The sequence below is a fragment of the Nicotiana sylvestris genome, chromosome 9, assembly GCF_000393655.2.
Source record: "Nicotiana sylvestris chromosome 9, ASM39365v2, whole genome shotgun sequence".
Taxonomy (NCBI): Eukaryota; Viridiplantae; Streptophyta; class Magnoliopsida; order Solanales; family Solanaceae; genus Nicotiana; species Nicotiana sylvestris.
The window spans coordinates 63,172,245-63,199,378 of record NC_091065.1 but is presented as its reverse complement, the minus strand read 5'-3'; the positions used below and the strand labels follow the sequence as shown (position 1 = coordinate 63,199,378).

Genomic DNA, 27,134 nt, shown 5'->3' with positions numbered 1-27,134 from the left:
TTTCATAGGCTAAGCAACGTCTTCATACTCTTCATTATAAAAGTGAAACTTATTAGCATCCAAAATGGAGCAGGGTGGGAAATCAACCCTGCCCTTGTACAAATACAAGGAGTCAAAATTCTTCTCACTACCTACCCTGTGGAAGGGATCGGGAAAAAATCAACAGTGGCAATTTACAGGGGATCGACACGCCAAAATTTGGAAAAATATCGAGCGGAAAACTATCAGATTTACATGGCAAACGAAAATCTTAACTGAGAAAAATTCCCATTTACATACAACAGCTTACTCATTACTATCTACTTTGAACGTTAGGCCCCCATATGCGAATAGTTTGATCATCACTCGCTGAAGCTAACATATGAGGCCTTTTAGGATTCCAGCTCACACAGTTCACAGTCATTGTATGGCCACACAAGATCTCAATAGGCTTTGAACCTCGACGATTCCATATATACACCTGTTACAACTCGAACATCATTTCCTTGCATCGATATACAAAATGAAGGAATCGGCTCTACCAAATATCGGAATTCACACGCATGAAAAATAATATGCTGAATCATGCATAGATATGATGTAGCTACTTTGCAAACAGATGCAGTCTAAGACAAACAACCAACATATGAAATGAGACTATTAAGCTTAAAGAAAAGTAGTGTCCAACAAATCATTCACATTAAAGTTTGAAGTTCTGGAATTTCATGCTTATTTGTAGTATTATTTTTTTCTTTTTCTTCTTTTGATGGTGGGGATTAAAGAACAAGCATACCTTTGAATCTTCACTACCACTGGCAATGAAAGTGCTATCCAATCCTCCGAAACAGGAGCGTATCACGTACTTATGTTGTCTGTGGCCTTTATATTTCATGGGACTAAGCCACTCGCCTGCAACATCCCACATATGGATCTCTTGACTATTAAGGTTTACTATGAAGAATTTACCATCCCCTGATAACGAAAGGGATGTGATTGGATGCTCCTCTGGAATCACACGTTCAGCACCTGTCCCCACATTCAATATTCGGATATCTTTGTCAGAAAATATGCTGATAAGTTTTTCTCCATCAGGTGTAACAGCAAGATCTAAAACCTTCGGCATCCGCTGCCCTCTCCACGATTTGATCTCCTTACCCTCACAGTCCCACATGTATATGCCTTTTTCAGGGTCCGAACTGCCACAGACGAATCGCTTAGAATCAGGAAACCAAGCACAAGAGCTGACAATGAAACCATCACCGCCATATGTGTGCTTGCATGTACCTGTTTCCACGTCCCAGAGCTTGAGCACTTCCATGTTCCCGCAGGTTAGCAACATTGTATCATCAGGACTCCATGCTACAAAAGAAACTGGCTTTTTGTGGCTCTGCAGCACATGTCTCTGGGTCAGGTTCCCATCATCCAGTACCTGAAAGTAATTATCAATCCAACTTAGGAAATAATGGTCAATCAAAATCTCGTAGCCTTGAGAATATGAGCTAATAGTTATGTTGTACACGATGATTAACCCTCATCCCAGAAACCTGCTGATGCCCCGTGAAATCAAATCATTTTTAAACGCAAATTGGACAAAGAGTTAGACGAGTGAATGACAGATTGATGGCGATTAAGGTAGTAGTTGGAGGGAGCACTCTGAATGTCATTAGCGCTTACGCGCCGCAAACAAGCTTGGACGAGGAGCTTCTGGGAGGCGCTAGATGAGGTGGTGCGGGGTATTCCGCCTACGGAGAAGCTATTCATAGGAGGGGATTTCAATGGTCATATTGGGTCGTCTACTAGTGGCTATGGTGAGGTGCACGGTGGCTTCGGCTTTGGTGATAGGAACGGGGGTGGTACCTCACTATTGGATTTCGCTAGAGCTTTTGAGTTGGTGATAGTGAACTCTATGTTCCCGAAGAGGGAGGAACATCTGATTACTTTCCGGAGTATGGTGGCTAAGACTCAGATTGACTATCTCCTCCTCAGGAGGGGTGACAGGGGTTTGTGCGAGGATTGCAAGGTGATCCCGAGCGAGAACCTCGCAACTCAACATAGGATCCTGGTGATGGACGTCGGTATCTTGTTGAAGAGGAAGAAGAGATTTGTAAGGGGTCAGTCGAGGATCAGGTGGGGAGCTTTGTCTAAGGATAATGTAGGAGTTGGAGGGGCGGCTGATGAATATGGGTGCCTGGAAGAGTGGTGGGGAAGCTAGCGTTATGTGGACGGCGACGACGAACTGTATAAGGGAGGCAGCAAGAGAGGTGCTGGGAGTTTTGAAAGGTTACTCTGGTGGGCACCGAGACGACTGGTGGCGGAATGACGTGGTCCAAGGTAAAGTGGAAGCCAAGAAAGCGGCTTACATTAAGTTAGTTGAGAGCACCGACGAGGACCAGAGGAGAGCAAACAGAGAAAGATATAAAGAGGCTAGGAAGGAGGCGAAATTAGCGGTCACAGAGGCCAAGACTGCTGCTTTTGGTCGGCTTTATGAGGAACTTGGGGGCAAAGGTGGGGACAAGAAGTTATTTCGGTTGGCCAAAGCGAGGGAGAAGAAGGCTCGCGACCTGGATCAAGTGAGGTGCATCAAAGACGAAGATGGTCGAATATTGATGGAAGAGGCCCAGATTAGGCAAAGATGGCAATCGTACTTTCATAAACTTCTGAACGAAGAGGGCAATGGAAACATCGTGTTAGGGCATTTGGGGTACTCAGAGAGTCACCGAGACTTTAGGTATTGTAGGCGCATTAAGGTTGAGGAGGTCGTGGTGCGATGGGTAAGATGAGTCGGGGCAAAGCGACCGGACCAGATGAGATTCCAGTAGAGTTTTGGAGATATGCGGGTAGAGCAGGCTTGGAGTGGCTGACTGGGTTGTTTAATGTTATCTTCAGGACAAAGAGGATGCCTGGTGAGTGGCGGTGGAGTACAATGGTTCCGGTGTACAAGAACAAATGGGATATCCAGAATTGTAACTATAGGGGTATCAAGATACTAAGTCATACCATGAAAGTTTGGGAGAGGGTGGTGGAAGGGAGGATAAGAAGGGCGGTGTCTATATCGGAAAACCAGTTCGGATTCACGCCGGGTCATTCTACCACGGAAGCTATCCACTTTATCAGGAGGTTGGTGGAACTATACAGGGATAGGAAGAGGGATTTGCATATGGTGTTTATTTACCTAGAGAAGGCGTATGACAAGGTCCCTAGAGACGTCCTTTGGAGGGGTCCCTAGAGACGTCCTTTGGAGGTGCCTGGAGGTGAAAAGTGTGTCGGTGGCTTACATTAGGGTGATAAAGGATATGTATGATGGAGTTATGACTCGGGTTAGGGCTGTAGGAGGTGACTCAGAGTCTTTCTCGGTTGTTATGGGGTTACACCAAGGATCGGTGCTCAGCCCGTTCTTATTTGCTCTGGCGATGGACGCACTAACACACCATATCCAATAAGAGGTGCCATGGTGTATGTTGTTCGCTGATGATATAGTTTTGATTGATGAGACGCGAGACGGCGTTAATGGGAGACTGGAGGTATGGAGGCAGGCCCTGGAGTCTAAAGGTTTCAAGTTAAGTAGGACTAAAACGGAATATGTGGAATGTAAGTTCAGTGACGTGACGGGGGAAGCGGATGTGGAAGTCAGGCTTGACTCACAGGTCATCCTCAAGAGAGAAAGTTTTAAGTACTTAGGGTCAATTATCCAGCGAGATGGGGAGATCGACGGGGATGTTACGCACCGTATTGGGGTGGGGTGGATGAAATGGAGGTTAGCGCCTGGAGTTCTGTGTGACAAGAATGTGCCACCGAAACTCAAAGGTAAATTCTATATAGCGGTGGTTAGACCAGCCATGTTGTATGGAGCTGAGTCTAGAAGATGAAAGTAGCAGAAATGAGGATGTTGAGATGGATGGGCACACTAGGCTGGATAAGATTAGGAATGAAGATATTCGGGAGAGGGTGGGCGTGGCTCCCGTGGACGACAAGATGCGGGAAGCGCAGCTTAGATGGTTCGGACACGTGAGGAGGAGAAGCCTAGATGCACCGGTTAGGAGGTGTGAGCGGTTGACTTTGGCGGGTACGAGAAGAGGCAGAGGGCGGCCAAAGAAGTATTGGGGCGAGGTGATTACGCAGGACATGGCGCGGCTTCAGATTTCCGAGGACATGGCTCTTGATAGGAACATGTGGAGGTCGAGCATTAGGGTGGTGGGCTAGGGGGTAGTCGAGAGTTCTTCCCTCTTTGTACCGGGTAGACTGATAGAGTTCTGTTTAGGTTTGTTAGCGGTCTATGCTGTGTTCACATGGTTGGTTGCATAGTTTTGTGTTATTGTCCTTTCCCTTATTCGTGGTTGTTATTTTCTTTCTAGCATCTTTTGTTGTTACATGCCTTTTCTTTTGTTTCTTTTCTGATATTATTGTCTCTCTTGTTGAGCCGAGAGTCTCCTGGAAACAGCCTCTCTACCCTTTTCAGGGTAGGGGTAAAGTCTGCGTACACTCTACTCTCCCCAGATCCCACTGGTGGGATTTTACTGGGTATGTTGTTGTTGTTGTGGTTGAAAAGTACCAAAAGAAATCCGTCAGTTTGAAATTAAAAATATAAAAAATCTAATTTAGTACAATAAAAATGCAACTAACTTTAGCATCTAATATACATTAACGCTGATATTAATCCAACTCCAAAAAAGTTGATGATTCAAAGAAAGTGACGGATTCTCTTTGAATCATTTTGTGCTATGTTATTTGAAGCGCAAACTTCTCTAAATCGCATGGCTTCACCCATGAAGCAATAACCCCTCGTTTCGCATTGTTTCATCACTTATCAGAATCTAAGAGAAATTATCTATGGTTTAAGACAAAATATCTTGACCAAGCCATACGTACACAATCACCAAGGATACTTATAAACCAAATGCTTAGTTACTGTCAGAAATATCAAAACTAGATGTCATGTCTCCCAAAATCTGTTCGGATCAGTCACATGACTAGATGTGACATCTGACAATGTTACAAAGTACATGCACTAAGAAAAGGTTGAGAAGTCTACTTATTCCCGATGAAGGTCTTCATGGAATCACAAGCTCAATTTTATTGTTTCTGCTTAAAATTAATGTTAATGGTTATTATTCTTATAATAACAACGACAAGATCTAAAATAATTTAGCCTTAATGATGTCCTTCCAATGTCTTTTGGGTCCATCCCTTTACGAAGCACATGACGGTCAACATTCTTTGACCCATTTGTATTGGTTGCTACATTTGTCCTTAACAATTTCCGTTAAGCTAACCCGGCCAACCAATTTATGGTAGAGGGACGGGATAGAGGAACCATCTAACACTAATTTCAACCTTAGTGCCTAGGATTGTTATATGGCACAAAAGGAATATAATCATACATAAATCAAAGTTTAGCTTCATAATGCTGGTAATGCTTGACCACTTTAAGATTGATCCTAAGACTTATCTCTGCCTTTCCACTGGCCACATGACTGCTGTCAAGCTTTACTTGAAAATTAGAATACAACGGGAACACTTAGCTCTAACACCTCAAAATTTCAGGACAACAGATTGACCAGCTATGAGTATTGAGTACACCAAAGTAGCCTTATTTAGGCAACTTGAGAGCACGAATTTGCTGGAAAAGTTGCACTTTATTGCTTGACAAAATGCTAATTCTGCAGCTTAGTTGTCGCAATTCAAGATACACCTATGAGATGAAATCCCCCCCCCCCCAAACACCAAATAATCTTTATCGAAAGAAATAAATTCTCAGGAGACATAAAATAAGTTCAAGAAATAAGTATCATTTACGTGTTCTCTAAAATATTTCCTCATGAGTATGCTAGTAAAATTTGAAGGCAGACTTTAACATTTAGCTAGGTGGGAAACTAAATTGTGGCAGCTACCTTTAGATTGGATGACACTGAACCTACTATCCAACGCAAGATTGAGAACTTCCCCTCTCCCTCCTGAGATTTAGTTATAAGCCTATGTGCACCCAGATTGTGATCTAGCGGTCAATAATGTGGAATATAAACTATGGGGAACCAGGGTCCAAATCCTAGCAGAGGCAAAAAACGCTAGGTATAATATCACTGTTCAGGAGCTAACTCTTCTTTTTGGTGGTTCACCAACATGTAACCTTCAGCACCTACTGGATGAAATTTAAGTGGAATTCCATCTTACCTGATTAAAAAAACGCTAGGTATGATTTCTTCTCACATACATAAACCTTGGTAAGTAGAGTACCAGGTACCTGTGTCGGTGGGAGATAGGAGGTAATAGGTGGAATAGTCAAATTATAAGCCTATGTTGCTGATAACTAGGGATGGCAATGGGGCGGTGCAGGGGCGGGGCGGGTTGCGGGTTTAATGCGGGTTCAATGCGGGGCAACTTTAAATTTTAACTTTTTTGAAACAAAGCAATCATTTCAACTACAATTTCACATTCTTCTTTACTAGCACGAATACTATTTTGATTCATAATTAACCAATTTGCATAAGTTTCACCAAAATGATATTACATAAGTCAAGATATCATATTAGTAATAGGAAATGATAATAACTCATTTATTTTGGAAGATCAGCGTAATACTCTCTCAGTTTTATATTTATGTGATTCTATTAAACTCTCCATTTTAAATGTAAAAGTTAAACTTATTAGTCATCAATTGATTAACCATTTTCTAAGTGGAAAATATAGTTCCCATCCATATTTGACTCAGTTTTGAAAAGTTAATTATCCAACCAATTTTTTAATGGATAATATAGGTAAATAAATATTTTCTTTTAACCATTTTGCCACCCTAGTAATCACTTTCCCATGCATTTACGGTTTACCATAAAATTAATACATCAGCTAATTAAAACATAATATCCTACGTAAAAGGGTTTAACAGTGTAAAAATATTATATAGTCTTCTAAGATGGTTTTTCGTGAAAAATATAATGTAGTCCATGAAAAAATTTCAAACACATAATACTCTCTCAACGAGTATTACTTTCCTGGAATTTAATAATTTTAATATTGTAACATCTCTGTCCGAATTTGCTCTAATTGCAAGTAATTTAATTGAAGCTTGTTCTTGGGGGATTATCTCTAAGTCATTTTAATTTAGCTTTACCATCCATGAATTTTAGAGTCATTTACTAATCTCTTGTAAACTACGAGCGTTCGACGCTCTACCAAAAAAATTAAAGAAAAATTAAGTGAGGCGGGGCGGGGTGGGGCGGGTCCAAGCAGAGCGGGTTGAAAACTGAAAAAATAACTATGCGCGGGGCGGGTTGAAATTTTTGTGGGTTTTGCTAAACCCGCATCCGCCCCGCCCCGCCCCATTGCCATCCCTATTGATAACTACCACCTTTGGATTTTCATCCTACTAGATAGTTTTAAGGCTATATCGAAGTTACAGGATACTTCTCATTTTCCGGTGATAATTGCTAAGTAAATGAGTGCGTAATCTTTTTTTTAGTTAATACTTATTCAGTCTTCCAACTTCAGTCTCTTTAATTTTGTACTTACCATCATAAATTATCATTCAATTTGAAGCTATAATTGATACACCATTAGGGGTATGGAATAACCACTCCACCATATTCACAGCCCGTGCCCATTAAGCTATTAAAGAAATAAGGCTTTATTTTCTTTATAAGAAAGTTATAGCTGCAAAATCCTAAATGAACACCATCTATCAAATAAACAACACACACACACACATATAGAGAGAGAGAACTAACTTCTTTTTGATAGATGGTGTTCATTTAGGATTTTGCGGCTATATTTTTTTTAAAAGAATTATAGCTGAGGACAGGTAAATTCTTCAACCGAAGCATAAACCTGGAAACCACTTCCCTACCTTTCTCCTCAGAAAAAGAATCTTGACTGGATTATTTCCTGCTAGTAACAGTCAAGTGAACAACCTAAATTCACTTAGAGCACAATTTCTTGATAAAAGATTCAATTGACCAAAGGAAAAAAAGTTTCTTATATAGGCTTTTAAGAATGCATAAAGGACCTGCAACTAAGACATGGATTTCTTGGTAGCATTTATCCAGAAAGCAGAATAAGTAACTTTTTCTGTTTAATTTGGTTTCATCCAATCTTATTACTCTAATTCTAATTCATCTTGCAAAAAGACATGAATAAATTTCTCCTGCTTATTCCATGAAAGCACTTACTCAAACAACGTAAATAGGTTAACTCTGACAAATTCCTAGCTTATGGAGTTTCAAAGCTGCAGGGGAGTGATCCTTAACAAGTATCCCCTCTATCCATGATTTAGGTCTATTTTTCAACAGCACAACTAATCAATTTACCGGAATAACCCAAATTAGCAGTAGGAGTAAACTCCTGGAGTTTTAAGACTTGCATAGCAAACTTAATTGTGATATTATGAAACACACCTTCCATATGATGGCCGTGCAGTCACTTGATGATGATGCCAAGTAGTTTCCGTTGTTAGAGAACTGCACATACCAGACCTCATTCCTGTGGTTAGTCAGAATCTGCAACAGTGTTAAAGACATTAAACACGTCTCTCCTAGAGAGAAGCTAGACGAACAATGACAACAAATTAGTAACGAGAGAAATTACTCATGATCACGGAGTGATAAGTCCAATCTTCATTAACTCCACACAGATTAAACGATTCTATAATAGAAAACCATTCCTTATCAAATAAATTTAAAAAAAAAAAAAAAACTATAATAGAAAACCATTAATAGCATTTGCAATTTCATTGTGACTAGATCATTAGCAAATCATAAAGCAATATTTGCCATAGAATTGCGAGGCTACTAGCATTCTACAAATTTGCCTATATGTCAGAAGCTTATTTCAGACCATGATCCGACATTCACAACAAAAGATAGTCAAATTAATGAAATAAGTAAATGGCCTTTTCAGGATACACAGTACTGCTGGGAATGTGGCTTCTTTAGTCTTGGATCTTTCCAAACTTATCTAAAGTGACAAATTATAACACTAGAAAAAGAAATTCATTACGAGCTAAGTTGCACCTTAGATACACTGTGTTATCCCTCTGTCAAGCCCTTTCAGGTCAACAGAGAAAGGAGCCCAAAGGTAAGGCAAACTAGTTCAAATATCCTAGTGTATCACTTGGGAATTAATGAAATTATCCCATATAACAGTCCTACTTTCCTTTTCAATTTTGGTATTCTGCAAAACAATTTTTCCAAGATTAGCAAAAAGGTAGCAGTAGAACCACTTTTGAGCTATTGACAGTTTACTTCCAGGGTTAAAATGGTAAGTGAAAATTAAGCTATTGAACTGTAAGTCGATAAGCGTGACAATCTGATATCCTATTGAGCAAAAAAATTAATGGATCAAAATGAAAGTAATTTAAGATAACATTAGACTTCTAAGATCAGATGCAATCTTCAAAAACAATGGCAATACATGGTCCTCTCAGTGCTCACCTGAGTGGTCTTAGTTGGAAACTGACTTCCATCACAATGGTGATCTTTGTAGAGTGAAATTGCATCAACTGAATTATGATACACACAGTTATCTATCTGCGACCATACAGCCATTTCAACCAAGTACTCTAATCTTCGTTCGGGCAATGTAATGGGTGGCGGCAGTACTTTTTCAAGTTCCATCAGCAAAAAATTTCGCAAATTAGAAATAACATCAAGATCTGCCTTACCCAACCCCAACTCCTTCAAGGAGAGAAATCCAAAAGCAAGCTTATGAACCTTCTCTTTCTCCACTTGTAAACCAGATATCTGTTTCTGTAAGATTTCCAAAGCTGAAGAGTCGTCCCCACGATTCAAATACTCTGATAAGCACTGTTTGAGAACAAGAAACAAAGCCGGCACTCTTGTCTCATTGGTCAAGCCATTAAGTCTATTAAGGCGGTCAATACACGCATCCCAATTAGCATCAAGAATATGCGACTCAAGGGACTTAAGTTCAACAGATTTGTAGGCAATCCCAGATTCTGATTCCAAAGAAACAGCAGACTTTCTGTAGCCTAAAGAATAGAGACACTGAATAATGATCCTCACAAATTCATGCTTCTTTATTAGGTGTTTTGACCCAAGATTCTCCAATGGATTCTCCATGATTGGAACAGCCTCAACAACTAGTTACATTCTAAAAGATTACCCTAATTTCCACTTGTAACCCGCTGAAAACTCGAGAAAATGCTCTGCCACCAATTTAGAAACCCAAATCAGAAATGAACCACTAAAGTTAGCCTGAGATAAATGGAATAAGGTAAACAAAGAATCTTCAACTAAGTATGCCATCAAATTGTTGAATAGCAACTGAGGTTAAGTTCATCCAAGAACAAGAATATATGATCCAGTAATCCAAAAAACACTACAGAAGATGCAGAAAAGCGTAATAAGTAATGGAAAGAACAGAACAAGATTGATTACAATTAACTAACACCCAAGAAACTAACATTCAATTTCTAAAGCTACCCTTTTTTCCAGTTGTAGACCAGCTGCAAACCCATTATGACGCAAACTTCTGCCCATCATTTTACAAACCCAATTCAAAAGTAAAGTAAACGAAGACATTTCCAACTTAGTATGTCATTAAGTTGTTGAATAGCAACTGGGGGCATGAAAAATATGATGCAAAAATCCAAGAAAATATGCAAAGAGACTACAAGAAGATACAGGAAAGCGTAATAAGCTACTGAAAGAACAAACAACAACGATTTACAAACAATTAACAGCGAAGAAACGGAGACATTGAAGGGGAAAAAGAAAACAAAATATGTACCTGATGAAAATTCAAACACTGCAACTGCTTAACTGGAATCAGTAATGACGAGACGATAATAAGAATTACAGGCTAAGAATGGGGAATCTAGTCTAGTGAATCTAGAGAGACGATTAATTGAAGGCGAAAAGATTAAATCGTAATTAAAGAAGACGAGCAAAGCAAAGACAAGAGATCACTGAAGCAGGGGAACACGTGGATGGATGGTAGCTACTTCCAGAGTTTATCAACGGCGTCGTAATATACTTTTTTGTCCTACTGGACTCACGGGTCTGTGAATTGGGCCTACCAAGACATGGGCTCCTAGTACTACTTCTTGGACCGACTACAAGTGGGCCATAAACAAGAAGGTGCACAAATAACCCTTTTTAGGACCCCTATTTCAAGAAAAAATGACCGAAAACTACAAAAAAAATTAGAGTTTGGCCTGAAATTTTAAATTTCAGATATCCGAATATGAAGTCAGGTTGAATGCAATTCAAGGTCTAAATTTGGTCTCTAACAAAGTCTAAAGTTTCAATGAAATGCACAAAATGACCTTCTTTAGTAGTCCGGAAAAAAAATTATATTCAACCATTTTTATAGATAAAAATTAACCTGCTAGGCTATCCGGGGACAAAATTGAAGGAGTGTCCTTAAGAAAGGCAATGTGGTGCAAATAATCGGGATCCAAAATATCATTATTTTTTCCTTTTTCGCAGTTTATTGGGGAAAAATGTTTTAACTGTTATGAAAATATTATATTAGATGTTCATTTAATAATCTGTATTATCCATTTAGTAATCCATTAAAGTTTATCTACAACCAACTGATGCAGGCAGGTTGCAAGCAACTCAATGAAATGATTAACAGCTTCTTATTAAACAGACAGGTTGCAAGCAGCTCATGCAGACAGCTTACAAGCAGCTCAAGAAAAGCTTCGCAGCTGCTTCCTGAAAAGCCTTGTAGCTGCTTCCTGAAACTCGCAACTACTTCCTTTCTTCTATAAATAGAGGAATTTTCAGTTTATTATGAACATCAGTTTGAAGTTGAATAATATCAATCTCTCTCTATACTTGTCTTCCGTTTATTGCATTTACAATCTTTATTTTATAACATGTTATCAGCACGAGACTCTGCCTTGAGCACTTACCTTGTCACGGCCCAAAATCCACTAAGGGTTGTAATGGCGCCGGACACCGCTGTCAGGCAAGCCAACCAAAATACTTAATTAAATTCTCGTTTTAAATATTTCCGAAATCACTTCTTTTATACGTTTAAACAGTACATAGTAAATTCCTCTGATTAAATAATGAAATATTTAACAACTTTTAAAATATCTGAATAAACCCATAGACATCTCAGAACTCAGTATCACAAGTGCATGAGCAATTTCTAAGAAATAATGTAATACAAAAACCGTCCGGAATACAATATTGGACGAAAAATAAATACAGTAATCTGAAAGAGACTTGCTGGCTGCAGGTCGTCTCGGGAAATGTAGCTCACCTAAGTCTCCGAATCAACCATGCTGCTACGTTCACTAGGCCACTAGAGATGCATGTGTCTGTGCAACAAAAAATGCACAGAAGTGTAGTATGAGTACGAAAATAACGTGTACCCAATGAGTATCCCGTCTAATCTCGAAGAAGTAGAGACGAGAGGTCGACTTCGACACTTACTAGTGGTCCAATAATGTTATATCAATAATATATTAAATCGTGGATTTTTATAAACATGATTGTAATTCGATAGGTTGAAGCAAGTAAATAATTCTTTCTTTTATAAGAAATTTTCAAATTCCTTTTCATAATTTATACATATATTCTTAAGCCGGGAAGAGGCAATAACAACTTCAATAAGTTTCAAGGCAAGCAATACAAGCATACGCAAATCATGCCGAGGTCGTACGGCCCGATCCAACAGAAATGTAAAATGTGCACTGCCGAGGGTCGAACGACGCGAACCATAGATGCATCTATTACCTCGCACGCGAATCCTCCATGCGACGCGGTCAACATAAAATAAACAAACACCCTGCTCGCGAATCATACATGCGACGCAGGTACACATAGAATCACATATTCAAATAGTTAATCTAGACTTCATTAGGGAACAACTATCTAAGGAAAATCCAAATCCTCCTTTTTTAAAACGATTTAAGAAAAAATAAGTTTAATCCTTTTAGAAATTCATTTACCAATTCGATAGAATTTAAGCAAGTCAAACCATCAATAGGATTACAAATATTTCCAAGTACAGCATGCTTTTGGGTCCTAGACTACCCGGACAATAGCATAATAGTAGCTACGCACGGACTCTCGTCACCTTGTGCATACGTAACCCCCACAAATAGGAGCACATAACCAATTAACTCACCCATGGGGACAATTCCCTCTTACAAGATTAGAAAGGAGACTCACCTCGCTCAGAAGATCCATAACCGGCATTCCACGCTCTTTTGAAGACTCGAATCGATGCACAATGCTACCAAAACTAGCCAATAATTATGCAAATCCATTAATATATGTTCAATTACTCATTACAATCCAATTTATAACAATTCCTAACTCCGATCGAAAAGTTAACAAAAATACCCTCGGGCCCACGTGCTCGGACTCCAAAATTTTTTGAAGGATAGGTTTACCCATAACCTCACGAACTCAAATATATAATTTACTCTAAATTTCATACCCAAAATTGCGGTCAAATTCCAAGAATATCAATTTTCTAGGTTTTCCCTCAAACCCCAAGTTTCTACCAATTTTCATGATCAAATCCGAAGCGAAATCATGTATTTAACGTCTAATGAGTGGGAACAACATACCTTGATATAGATGAAGAAAATCTCTCTTCCAAAAGTTCCAAATCGTCCAACCTGAAGTGAAAATGGGTGGAAATGAACCAAAACTTGATTTTTAAAGAAACCTCACTGACTCCAGTCCTTTCGCACCTGCGGTCTCTTGGCCGCTTCTGCGGTCCCGCAGGTGCGGACCAAATGCCGCTTCTGTGGTCCGGGGCTCCCAGCCCATTTTCGCTTCTACGTTCCTCCTTCTTCCACAGGTGCGGTCCCACTTCTGCAGTGACCTGACCGCATCTGCGGTCCCAGCCTTCACCCTTCATTACCGCATTTGCGCCCCTTCGGCCGCTTCTGCAACTCCGCACCTGCGAGACTTGGGCCGCAGGTGCGGTTATACCAGCAACCAGCAACTTCAGCTCTTCCTCCAAGTTTTAATTCGATCCGTTAACCACCCGGAATCCACCCGAAGTCCCTCGGGACCCCAACCAATCATGCCAACCAGTCCCAAAATACATTATGGAATTGCTCGAGGCCTCAAATCATATCAAACAACTCTAAAACTATGAATCACACTCCAATTCAAGCTTTATGAACATTGAAATTTCAAACTTCTACATTCGATGCTGAAACCTGTCAAATCACGCCCAATTGACCTCAAATTTTGCACACAAGTCATATTTGATATTACGGACCTACTCCAACTTCCGGAATCGGAATCCGACCCCGATATCAAAAAGTCTGCTTCCGGTCAAACTTCTCAAAAACCTTCAAATTTCTATCTTTACCCAAATGACTTCAAAATGATCTACGGACCTCCGAATTCACTTCCGATCGCGCTCCCAACTCCAGAATCACCATACGGAGCTACTCCCAGACTCGGAATCCCAAACGGACATCGATAACACTAAAATACACTTCAACCCAAACTTATGAAATTTCTTCCAAAATGCTAACTTCCACAATAGGCGCCAAAACACTCCCGGGTCATCCAAAACCCAATCCGGGCATACGCCCAAGTCCGAAATCATCATACGAACCTGCTGGAACCTTTGAATCCCGATTCTGAGGTTGTTTCCTCAAAAATCCAATCTTAGCTAATTCTTTCAACTTAAAGCTTTCGAAATAAGAATTCTCTTTCCAAATCAACTCCGAACTTCCAGAATTCAATTCCGACCATGCGTACAAGTCATAATACCTGAAGTGAAGCTGCTCATGGCCTCAAACTGTTGAACGACGCGCTAGAGCTCAAAACTACCGGTCGGGTCATTACATTCTCTCTCACTTAAACATGCGTTCGTCCTCGAACGTGCTAAGAACTACAGCGAAGTTGTCCGAAATCACTGTTTAACACCTCGTGCACCTACCCGTGCTACCATAACTCAATTGAGCACCCTAGCTCGATCAATCTGAAGATATCCTTTTTCACTTAAGCAAATAAGCCTTAGAGCCCAATTCCAATATCCGGAATTCTTTGTCAGGCATGTTCCAACATACGTTCACCATATCAATAGCTACACGCAGCACCAAAATATGACTACATACCTTAGCTGAATTCACACCTTACACCACTTTACTCACAGGGCCATAATAACATTCTCTGATCCATTTAGTCGAAATTCCATGAATCTGATGCTCCCATTACACCTCATGACATACATAGGTCTTGCTCCAACTCTTACAATACCGCCACGATGGAAGAGATGTGTAGAAATTCATAATCAACTACCGAATCGACAAATCATTGGGTCTATACTTCTGACAAGAACCATCAGCTCATTCTGAACCAAATAATGGTCTTAGCTCCGTAATATACTTCATATAATCAGATTGCGCTGATCCTAAATCCAATCATCTCATATCACCCAGTACGAACTGCTCAGGCAATAAGCCACCTAGACATGACCAAAAGTCTCATATGATGCCACAATGCGTTAATAGGCTACCAATTCGAACGCGATACAAAAGGAAAACGAACTCTGAAAAGGAAATCCAATTACCCCACTCGCGAATCATACATGCGACGCGGTCAACATAATTGAACAGACACCCCGCTCACGAATCATACATGCGATGCGGGCACACAGCTAACATGAGCTTTTCTCAAAAAAATAGGAAACAAAACACAAAAAAAAACAGATACGGGGAACTGTACTCAACATCACACTGTTGCAACGCGCAACCCGATCCAAATAACATACCCATGGCGGCATGCTACCCGATCCACACATAAAATTCACATAAGGAGATACGCACCGAGCTAGATTGCTCATTACATCAAAATACCAAATGTCAGTCATCAGTATGTCAAGTGCATAGAACCATCCCTAGGGAGACATATAGCGCTATAAGCTACAAACTTAAGCACAACTGAGGTGCGATAATTGATCTGAATCTCAAGAGCCATTCTGCTTATATAACATCATCTCTACGCAGAACCTCAACATATAAGAAATTCACCAAGTTGTCTCACGACTAACACGGTGCAATACATCATTACATGAAATAGTTGACGACGAAATAACACCCCGACTACTCTTTCATAAGGAGCGCATTGTTGAAATGAACACATCTGGCCTGATATAGAGCCCACATTCACATTTAGATCCATCCACAGACCTCAAGCTGATTCTGATTGCACTGAACTAAGCTAATAACCTTTCAAAGGTCCATAATAACTCCCCTTTTCTCATAACACACAAGATCAACCATCATAACCGGAGTAATCCTCCACAGTCCACAACCCAATAAACCGAGTGCCCTCCAGGCATCAATTCTCAATTTAACGTCATCGCCCCAATCTTCATACTTGGTTTAACTCTTCAATCAATCAAGTGACTACCTGCCACACTTATACAACCTTTCCGTGGGGCACACTCCCACAATCTTCCGTAACAGATGACAGGTCTGTATATCTAAACCACCAACCGCACTAACGCTGGAAAGCGATTAAGAATCCTTAACCAGGATGTAAAGCTTTTTTCACAAAATACTGATCTCAGGTGAAGCTGAAGACAATACCAACTTACCTTAAACATCGAAACTCCTTTCCTGCTCATCCGAGCGCGTGACATCCTTGTCAACACCAAACTGCAACCTTGATCCTCACTTCCAATTCCATACCACTCACCACACCCAACATGTCAGTATACGATAGAACACGTTTTTCATCATAACTTCGAAACCACTAATAGATTAACACTTCATCATATAAAAACTTTCCACTTAACTCACTTCAGGAGAACTATAGCAACACACAAGTGAACTCTCATAGCCGTAGAATATGCAAATCTCTAAGTAGTGGTCTAAGCCACGATAACCCTTCCAGGATCCGCCTATACATAACAGGCCATAACAGTAGAATACCTTTGAATAATATCAATTACGGCGGCCGACAAGCATCACACGTACCATCACAAATCGCTTGCATAGCTTGATCACACCGAAGGAACTGATCACTACCGCCAATATGCCAATTCAACTATGGCTAACCAATCTATCTTCTTCCAATTTATCCTTGATTGTCTTGGAAATAATGATGACTCCATTTAACACATAACACACTCCATCCACACTCATCTCGAGTGACCTTGAATCACGAGACCATGTTGTCTCAAATCCCACAAACTATTTCATACCTCCTAAATGCTACACTACAAGTTAAAATATCATAGAACATCCTGGGCCTCTTCTCATAAGCTGCTGCAAAAGCTTGATTCTTAACTGTACCTATAGGCTCGAAATCATTAGGTACCACACTTTAACCTTTGAATCCACTAGGACTGTTGTTGAGAGCCACCCGCTCTGACTTGGTCCCGAATATAATCAACTCCATGAATCTTTTAGCATATGAGTACCCTCTCGGTGAAGCACCCGACAGAATCACTTTCCTTGAAACCCGTATCTATACAAGGCATAAATTTTGAATCCTTCCCCAAGTTTGAACATGAGCCAATAAGGCCAACCATAGCACACCTTTAACAATCCATTTGCTCAAATTACCACTTATGTTCTTTTTCCATAGCTGAAATAACCCATCAATATGCTAATAACCACAAACCTCGCAAGTAGTTAACCGTGCAACCCAATCATAGGCGGTGGGACTCTCCCACTTAGCTTGAAGCCACTATTACATAATTCTAGAATTCACTAGGATTCCTTATCTCTTCTTGACATAACCCTGCGTAATCGACCACCAAAATTCTCGGAATCTTTCTGTATAACCCCTTCTTATACTTTGAATCATCAAGCACATTCGCACGACCGATCTTTTTGTTGTATAACCAATAGAATTCTTCGCAGAAGCCTCGCCAACCACGCGACCGTTAATCTGCTCACAGGGAATAACCCACATGTGGGAATCACTTCCCGACATCTTCCAGCGCTGCTACACGGGGCACAATCACTATGACATCAATAACCCATCCTGAGTCTGAGCTCACTCTCTAGCTGCATAAGTCCATTCACATATCGTGGACATCAATTAGATGTGCGGCAACATCCTGCCAATTCAAAGTTATCCTTCTTCGTTTCAAGTAGCTCCCTTCTGTTATATCAAATCTCTTACCGCATAATAGTCCATGCTCCAAATTAAATCCGTAGGCCCCAATCACCAATCTCTAAAATTCCCAAATCATTCCAAACTCTCCTTAAGGTGCGCGACCATCCTACCGCAAAGCCCATATGCAACTCCGCCACTCTCCCAATTTGGCGGAACTCACCCCTTTAATCGACTACTCGACCTTTGCTTCTTATACCTGGCCTTCTAGAAGGTTTAACCACCGCCTGACACTCCCTACATGTCCTTCCTCATCCTTTGCTGCTCAGTTGTTGCCTTAATAAAATCTATCTTCGTAGCATTTGAACCCATAAATTGCTACTAACTTTAAACCTTTCTTGAGATCATCTTTCTCGAGCCGTCGACATTAGAAACACTGATTTAATCCTGAACCACCACACCCTGTGATATCCAACAGTCGCTTCTCCAATTTTATTTCAAAATATCCTACCCCAAGGGCGAATTGTAGAAGATCATAACACCAGCGAACTTAGTACATTCAATAGGGACAATGACACCTCATCGTAGAAGAAAACTCCACCACGCTCGCAAATACCAAGTTTCATTACTCCATCAACCCAAATCGGAACATTCTTAATCCGATTGTATTTCCCCTGCCGGGAATAAAATACCGAATCTCTAGATCGTGCACTAAGTAAACCTCCCTTCAAGTCATTTACTGCCTCGACACGTAGGCAAATATCCTACCATCATATCAATACTGTGGAACAATCGTTCATAGCATAATTGCATCTTGTGCCTAGCCTCAGAGCTCTCAGAAGTACCGCTACTGAGCTGAAATGATAGAATATCCTTCTACAAGGCGACGATAATAGCCCAGACATCCCCGCAGGGAGAAACGCCCGCACCACATTCGTAGTGCCATTACAATCCTTCTATTCTCGACTTATAACCAGCGGTTCGCGTCGCGTAAGATTGAGTAGGAAGGAAACAAGGGCATAACCCTCAAGGAATCAAATCGCACGATGAAGAATCAAGAAGGGAAGTACTCCTAACAGCCCTGTAGCCTCCCAAAGATAAGTACAGACGTCTTCGTACCGATCCGCGAGACTCTACTAGACTTGCTTATGACTCGTGAGACCTAGGGAACCTAGAGCTCTGATACCATATTGTCACGACCCAAAATTCACTAAGGGTCGTGATGGTGTCGGACACCGCTGTCAGGAAAGCCAACCAAAATATTTAATTAAATTCTCGTTTTAAATATTTCCAAAATTACTTCTTTTATACGTTTAAACAGTACATAGTAAATTCCTCTGAATAAATAATGAAACATCTAACAACTTTTAAAATTTCTGAATAAACCCATAGACATCCCAGAACCCGGTGTCACTAGTGCATGAGCAATTTCTAAGAAATAATGTAATACAACAACCGTTCGGTCATCTCGAGAAATGTAGCTCACTTAAGTCTCCGTATCAACCATGCTACTACGCTCACTAGGCCACTAGAGATGCATGTGCATGTGCAACAAAAATGCACAGAAGTGTAGTATGAGTACGAAAACAACGTGTACCCAATGAGTATCCCGTCTAATCTCGAAGAAGTAGAGACGAGAGGTCGACTTCGACACTTACTAATGGTCCAATAATGTTATATCAATAATATATTAAATCGTGGATTTTTATAAACATGATTGTAATTCGATAGGTTGAAGCAAGTAAACAATTCTTTCTTTTATAGGAAATTTCCAAATTTCTTTTCATCATTTATACATATATTCTTAAGCCGGGAAGAGGCAATAACAACTTCAATAAGTTTCAAGGCAAGCAATACAAGCATGCGCAAATCATGCTGAGGTCGTACGGCCCGATACAACAGAAATGTAAAATGTGCACTGCCGAGGGTCGAACGGCGCGAACCATTAATGCATATATTACCCCGCTCGATAATCCTCCATGCGATGCGGTCAACATAAAATAAACAAACACCCTGCTCACGAATCATATATGCGACGCAGGTACACATAGAATCACATATTCAAACAGTTAATCCAGACTTCATTAGGGAACAACTATCTAAGGAAAATCCAAATCCTCCTTTTTAACGATTTAAGAAAAAAAAAGTTTAATCCTTTTAGAAATTCATTTACCAATTCGATAGAATTTAAGCAAGTCAAACCGTCAATATGATTACAAATATTTCCAAGTACAACATGCTTTTGGGCGCTAGACTATACGGACAATAGCATAATAGTAGCTACACACGAACTCTCGTCACCTCGTGCGTACGTATCCCCCACAAATAGGAGCACATAACCAATTAACTCACTTATGGGGACAATTCCCTCTTACAAGGATAGAAAGGAGACTCACCTCGCTCCGAAGATCCATAACCGGCATTCCACGCTCTTCCGAAGACTCGAATCGATGCACAATGCTCCCAAAACTAGCCAATAATTATGCAAATCCATTAATATATGTTTAATTACTCATTACAATCCAATTTATAACAATTTCTAACCCCGATCGAAAAGTTGACAAACGCCCTCGGGCCCACATGCCCGGATTCCAAAATTTTTTGAAGGATAGGTTTACCCATAACCTCACGAACTCAAATATATAATTTACTCTAAATTTCATGCACAAAATCACGGTTAAATTCCAAGAATATCAATTTTCTAGGTTTTCCCTCGAACCCCAAGTTTCTACCAATTTTCATGCTCAAATCCAAAACAAAACCATGTATTTAACGTCTAATGGGTGGGAACAACTTACCTTGACATAGATGAAGAAAATCTCTCTTCCAAAAGCTCCAAAATCGTCCAACTCGAAGTGAAAATGAACCAAAACTCGATTTTTAAAGAGACCTCACTGTCTTCAGTCCTTTCGCACCTGCGATCTCTTGACCGCTTCTACAGTCCCGCAGGTGCGGACCAAATGCCGCTTCTACGGTCTGGGGCTCCCAGCCCATTTTCGCTTCTGCGTTCCTTCTTCCACAGGTGCGGTCCCGCTTTTACGGTGACCTGAACGCATCTGCGGTCTCAGCCTTCACCATTCATGACCGCATATGTGCCCTTCGGCCGTTTTTGAGGCTCCGCACTTGCGAGACTTGGGTCGCAGGTGCAGTTATACCAACAACTTCAGCTTTTCCTCCAAGTTCCAATTCAATCTGTTAACCACCTAGAATCCACCCGAGGCCCCCGGGACCTTAACCAATCATGCCAACCAGTCCCAAAACATATTACGGACTTGCTCGAGGCCTCAAATCATATCAAGCAACGCTAAAACCATGAATCACACTCCAATTCAAGCTTTATGAACTTTAAAATTTCAAACTTCTACATTTGATGCTGAAACCCGTCAAATCACACCCGATTGGCCTCAAATTTTGCGCACAAGTCATATTTGACATTACGGACCTACTCCAACTTCTGGAATCAGAATCTGACCCCGATATCAATAAGTCCAATTCCGGTCAAACTTCTCAAAAACCTTCAAATTTCTATCTTTACCCAAATGACTTCAAAATGATCTACGGACCTCCGAATTCACTTCCGATCACGCTCCCAACTCTATAATCACCATACGGAGCTACTCACAGACTTGGAATCCCAAAGAACATCGATAACACTGAAATTCACTTCAACCCAAACTTATGAAATTTCTTCCATAATGCTAACTTCCAAAATAGGCGCCAAAACGCTCCCGGGTCATCCAAAACCCGATCCGGGCATACGCCCAAGTCCAAAATCATCATACGAACCTACTGGAACCTTCGAATCCCGATTCTGAGGTCGTTTACTCAAAAATCTAATCTTAGCTAATTCTTTCAACTTAAAGCTTCCGAAATGAGAATTCTCTTTCCAAATCAACTCCGAACTTACCGGAATTCAATTCCGACCATGCGTACACGTCATAATACCTGAAGTAAAACTTCTCATGGCCTCAAACTACTAAACTACGCGCTATAGCTCAAAATGACCGATCGGATCGTTACATACCTTGAAAGATGTATTACTATAGTTATCCTCGTCCAAAGGCATCAGTTCTCACTGTAAGTAAGATCAAACTGTTGTATTTATGGATTTTTACCCTTTTTACAATGGGTTGAACGATTGATATTTCTTTGGTTTTAGTATTTTATAATATTAGCAAAGTAAGCATGGAAATGATTCCATATTTGGTTTAAAGGTTTTACTATATCACTTTGTCTTTACGAACGACAAATTATTTTCCCTTGCTACTTTGCTATCTTGAAGTAAGTTTGTAGCAAAGGACTTATGACATTAATTTTTGCACTTTCATATATTACTTAACACTAACTATTTGTTGAGTTGAGTTAGCAAAAATCTATGGATATAAGTCAGATCCAATCACCATAATTAAGAGTTCTACTCAAAAGGTTAGTACTTTCTTCATATCAGACATTCCTGGTTTTTTCTACTAACAATATGATTTTTGTTCATTGGTCCTAAGGAGTCTAATTGGTTCACTTAGGAGTTCATGCCATAAATTTGTTCCTAGAGAAAATATTACGAGAAGGGACCATGATTTATTATTTTCATCTCTATTGATGGCTAAGTAAGGGAATTTTCAAGAAATATTTAGCCACCAGTAGTGGCAATATTTCCTAAGTCTTGTTATGGCTTAATTTATGGTTCACTTGAACTCTAACAGAGTACGACCACCAGAAGTGGTAATGTTTCGTGTATCTCATTGTAACTAAATTTTGTTAACCACCAGAAGTGGTATATGCATATGACCACCAGAAGTGATAATTTAGGCTTTCTATGGTTACAATTGAAGATAAGTTTTTTTGAAATTTTTTCTATATTACTAGCATGCCCCGATTTGCTCCTGAAGTAGCATTGCCTTAAAAGAGGTTCTAAGCTATCACACGATTTGGTGTGATTAATGCACTTTCAGATAATTATGTTCCGTTCCCTGAAGGATGAGAACTTTTGATAAATATTAATCCATTCCCTGAAGTGAATGTGATAATATTAATAAAGCTCCTAATATGAACGCGCTTTTGATGTAAATGTATTACAATTCACCTCTAGAAGAGGTAATATGATTGAGAGAATATATACTCAATTTTTCGTATTTTAAATTTGCTCCCGAAGAAGTAACACAATTGAAATTTTCTCCTGAAGTAGGAAAATATTATGAAATTGTGTTTGTCTGTGCTTAAATAAAATAATAAGCTATTCAAAGTTATTTTTGAAGCACATTTTCATTCCCCGTAGTGAATGAAGAAATACCACAACTCACCTCCTAAAGAGGTAGAATGTCATGCCCCGAACCTGGGCCTAGACGTAACACGACACTCGGTGCCTGACTACATGTGACCGAGCGAACCAACTGGCTGGCTGAATCAACATGTGGTGTAACTATGAGCTAGAGATAAATATAAAACATGATAATCTACTAAAGAGTCTGACTGAAATATCATAGATGCGGAAAATACTAAAAGATCTGCAAGTATAAACAAGTAGCCGACAAGGCTAACACATGAAATCCTGCTAAGATCTGACTGACTAGGTTATAGTCTGCGAAGCCTCTAAAGAATACTGAAAATACTAACTGTTTACCGGAACAAGGTCCCCGGTATACCTTATTAACTGAAATACTAGAATGACTAAAACAAAAGAGAAATAAGGCCCCGGAAGACTGGGGCTCACCAATAGTTGATACGAGATGTCGTAGCAAGCAGAATCGTCAACCTACAAATCATTACCTGCATCGCAAGATACAGGCCCCGGGCAAAAGGGACGTCAGTACATTTGAATTGTACTGGTATGTAAAATAGCTGAACAAAAGAACTGTCAATACTGAAACTGAAACTGAACTGCTAGCTGATAAACTGATAACTGAACAAGGAAGTAAGGATGTGAATACTCCCTTTTTTTTGAATGATGAACAACCTGTTTAACTGAATATTAAAACTGCGGCCTCAGGCCCAATATATATATGTGCACAACTGCGGCCTCGGGCCCAAGTATACGTATATATAACTGCGACCTCAGGTCCAAAATGCATAAAGCATAAACTGCGGCCTCAGGCCCAAATGCAGGTGTTCAACATTCAGGAATTTAAATCAGGAACTGAGAATCATACTGTAATATGTGATACTGAAATAATGAGCCATACCAGCTTACATGATACTGGTATAGTGAATAGGATTAAACTGAGATGAGTATTCGTAATAAGTTGATTTGTCATAACTGAAACTCATAAAATATCGAATGATCATGAAACTATGTCATCTAGAGAATATAAGTTCTACTTCTATTCATGGAACCAAGGCATAATTACTTTCTGAGGAAACTAGTAATGTTCATGATGAATGGGACGTAGGGAGAATCAAAGATATTCCCTAACGTAAAGAATTAGCCTTACATACCTCAATTTTCCCCTTAGTGATACTACAATTATCCAAACTACTACGAACCTTCAATCTACAACAACAACATCCAATGGAACCCAATATTAGTAATAAATTCCATAACTTATGCCATTTAGGCATATTATCAAACACCTTGTAGGCATAGATATTTACACCTCATAACTATAGTGTTGGTTCATCCAACTATCACCATTAACCAACAATTCATTCCACCATCATTCCTAACAAATTTATAACTTCCAACAACATATGTATGACCATCCATTCACACCCAACCAACAAATCCTATCAAATAATCACCTTTAAATCCCTACCATGGTCATGCATTTAAATTGGGAATTTATGACTTCCAATCACCATACCATAAGTTGTAATACTTGATTCATACTCATAATTCCATAATAACACCATATATGTAAGTCTAAGGGTGTAGGATTACCTCTTGTAGACCAAATCTTGAAAGACAACTTTTGGGGTGTTCTTGAGATTTTGAAGAAATCCTATGAAACCCAATCAAAATCATGTTGTAACTAGTGATCGAGAAGTGAAATCACCATGAAAACACACTTAAAAACTCACCTTAGGTGTGCAATTGGATGCCTTGGTCGAGTTGGGGTGTAGAGGAAACCCTAAGCTTGAGAAGTGACTCAATTTCTATTATTTCCAGCCTTTAAAGTATTTAAAACTTTCCAGATGCGAGAGTTCGCGCACTTGTTTGCGCGCTTGTTCGCGCGCGAGGCAGAATGCTCAGCAAAAACGCGCGACTTCGCGCTAGTGACACCTGCCCAGTAAAATGGTCATAACTTTCTGTATACACCTCCAAATGACAAACGGTTTATTGCGTTGGAAACTAGACTCAAAGGGATTTAATTTGATAGGTTATGAATCACAACTCGTTATATAACCGGAGATATGATCGTTCAAAGTGAGGTCTTGTGCGCACTCATTTACAGATTTGTCTAATATGAAACTTTTCCAACTTGGCTTAGACTTAGGCCTTCCCTTAGACCCCAATTCACCTCTAATATGACTTATACACTTATTAACATAACCACTCAATTACCATCACGATAATGCTCGTTTAATGCATCCACAACTGATTCAAATTACGGGGTGTTACATTATCTCCCCCTTGGGATCATTCGTCCTCGAATGATGGTCCTGGCTGCAACTACGGCTATCTATGGTCATTAAATGGGTGTTATGGAGATATGAGAATACTAAAATATTATGAATATATGTATATCAAACTGAACGAGCACGTGATCACTAAATACTAAGCTAAGTAGATATTGTAGGACACAGAGATTATAATATAAGACCTGAATGGAAAGGTTAATTACCTTCCACATTTTCCTTTTGCTCTTCAAAGAGATGGGGATATATGGACTTCATGTCTTCCTCGGCTTCCCATGTAGCCTCTTCAACCTTTTGATTTCTCCAAAGCACTTTTACTGAAGCAATTTCCTTAGTTCTGAGCTTGCGGATTTGTCGATCAAGAATAGCTACTGGAATTTCCTCATAAGACAGGTTGTCCTTAACCCCTATAATCTCCGTAGGAACCACAAGTGACGGGTCTCCCATGACTTTCTTCAACATGGACACATGAAACACTGGGTGTACAACAACTAGTTCTTGTGGCAATTCTAACTCATAAGCCACCTGTCCGATCCTTCGCAGGATTCTATATGGACCAATATAGCGGGGGCTAAGTTTCCCCTTCTTTCTAAATCTCATAACGCCTTTCATGGGAGATACCTTCAGAAATACCCAATCATCAACTTGGAACTCTAAGTCTCTACGTCGTACGTCCGAATAGGACTTTTGGCGACTTTGAGCTGTCTTCAAATGCTTTTGTATCAAATTAACTTTCTCCATGGCCTGATAGACCAAATCGGGTCCTAACAACTTCGCTTCTCCGACTTCGAACCAACCAATTGGTGATCTACACCTTCGCCCATACACAGCTTCATACGGTGCCATCTTGATACTAGAGTGATAACTGTTATTATAAGAAAACTCTACAAGAGGTAGATGATCGTCCCATTTACCTTTACAATCAATAACATATGCCCTCAACATATCCTCAAGGGTCTGAATGGTGCGTTCCGCCTGGCCATCTGTTTGAGGATGAAAAGCGGTGCTAAGATTCACCCTTGTGCCCAATCCCTTCTGAAAGGATTTCCAAAAGTTTGCTGTGAACTGAGCACCACGATCTGAGATAATGGACAAAGGAGTCCCATGCAATTGGACAATTTCTTTGATATACAACTTGGCATAATCCTCGGCCGAATCTATAGTCTTCACTGGCAAGAAGTGAGCTGACTTGGTAAGTCAGTCTACAATCACCCAAATTGAATCATGCTTCCGGAACGAGCGAGGTAGACCTGTTATGAAGTCCATGTTTATCATCTCCCATTTCCAAATGGGAATTTCTATATTCTGAGTTAAACCGCTAGGCCTCTGGTGTTCGACTTTCACCTGCTGGCAATTTGGACACTTAGCCACGAAATTTGCTATATTCTTTTTCATATCATTCCACCAATAAACCTCCTTAAGATCATGATACATCTTTGTGGAACCTGGGTGAATAGAATACCTGGAATTGTGGGCCTCTGACATAATCCGCTATCTGAGCCCATTTACATCTGGAACGCATAGTCTGCCTCTGTATCTCAAAGTGCCATCATCTCCCCCTTGTTCAAAAGCCAT

At 40.0% G+C, this 27,134-nt stretch overlaps 1 protein-coding gene and 1 pseudogene across 1 annotated transcript; both read right to left on the bottom strand.

Moving 5' to 3' along the window:
• LOC104239736 (WD repeat-containing protein WDS homolog) lies at positions 1-10,911 on the bottom strand. The gene is made up of 5 exons (XM_009794454.2): positions 10,717-10,911; positions 9,399-10,132; positions 8,364-8,465; positions 773-1,408; positions 1-460 (listed from the first exon to the last, which is right to left on the bottom strand). The coding sequence occupies exons 2-5, from the start codon at positions 10,044-10,046 to the stop codon at positions 296-298; spliced, it is 1,551 nt and encodes a 516-aa protein (XP_009792756.1). The 5' UTR covers positions 10,047-10,132; positions 10,717-10,911; the 3' UTR covers positions 1-295.
• Positions 10,232-27,134, bottom strand: LOC138877668 (uncharacterized; annotated as a pseudogene).

Excerpts from the sequence above, each read along its gene's own strand:
- LOC104239736 (XM_009794454.2), bottom strand. The coding sequence starts at position 10,046 with ATGGAGAATCCATTGGAGAATCTTGGGTCAAAACACCTAATAAAGAAG. Across the intron at positions 8,466-9,398 it reads TTCCAACTAAGACCACTCAG|ATTCTGACTAACCACAGGAA; the intron begins GTGAGCACTGAG and ends ACACTGTTGCAG. Across the intron at positions 1,409-8,363 it reads GCACGGCCATCATATGGAAG|GTACTGGATGATGGGAACCT; the intron begins GTGTGTTTCATA and ends AATTACTTTCAG.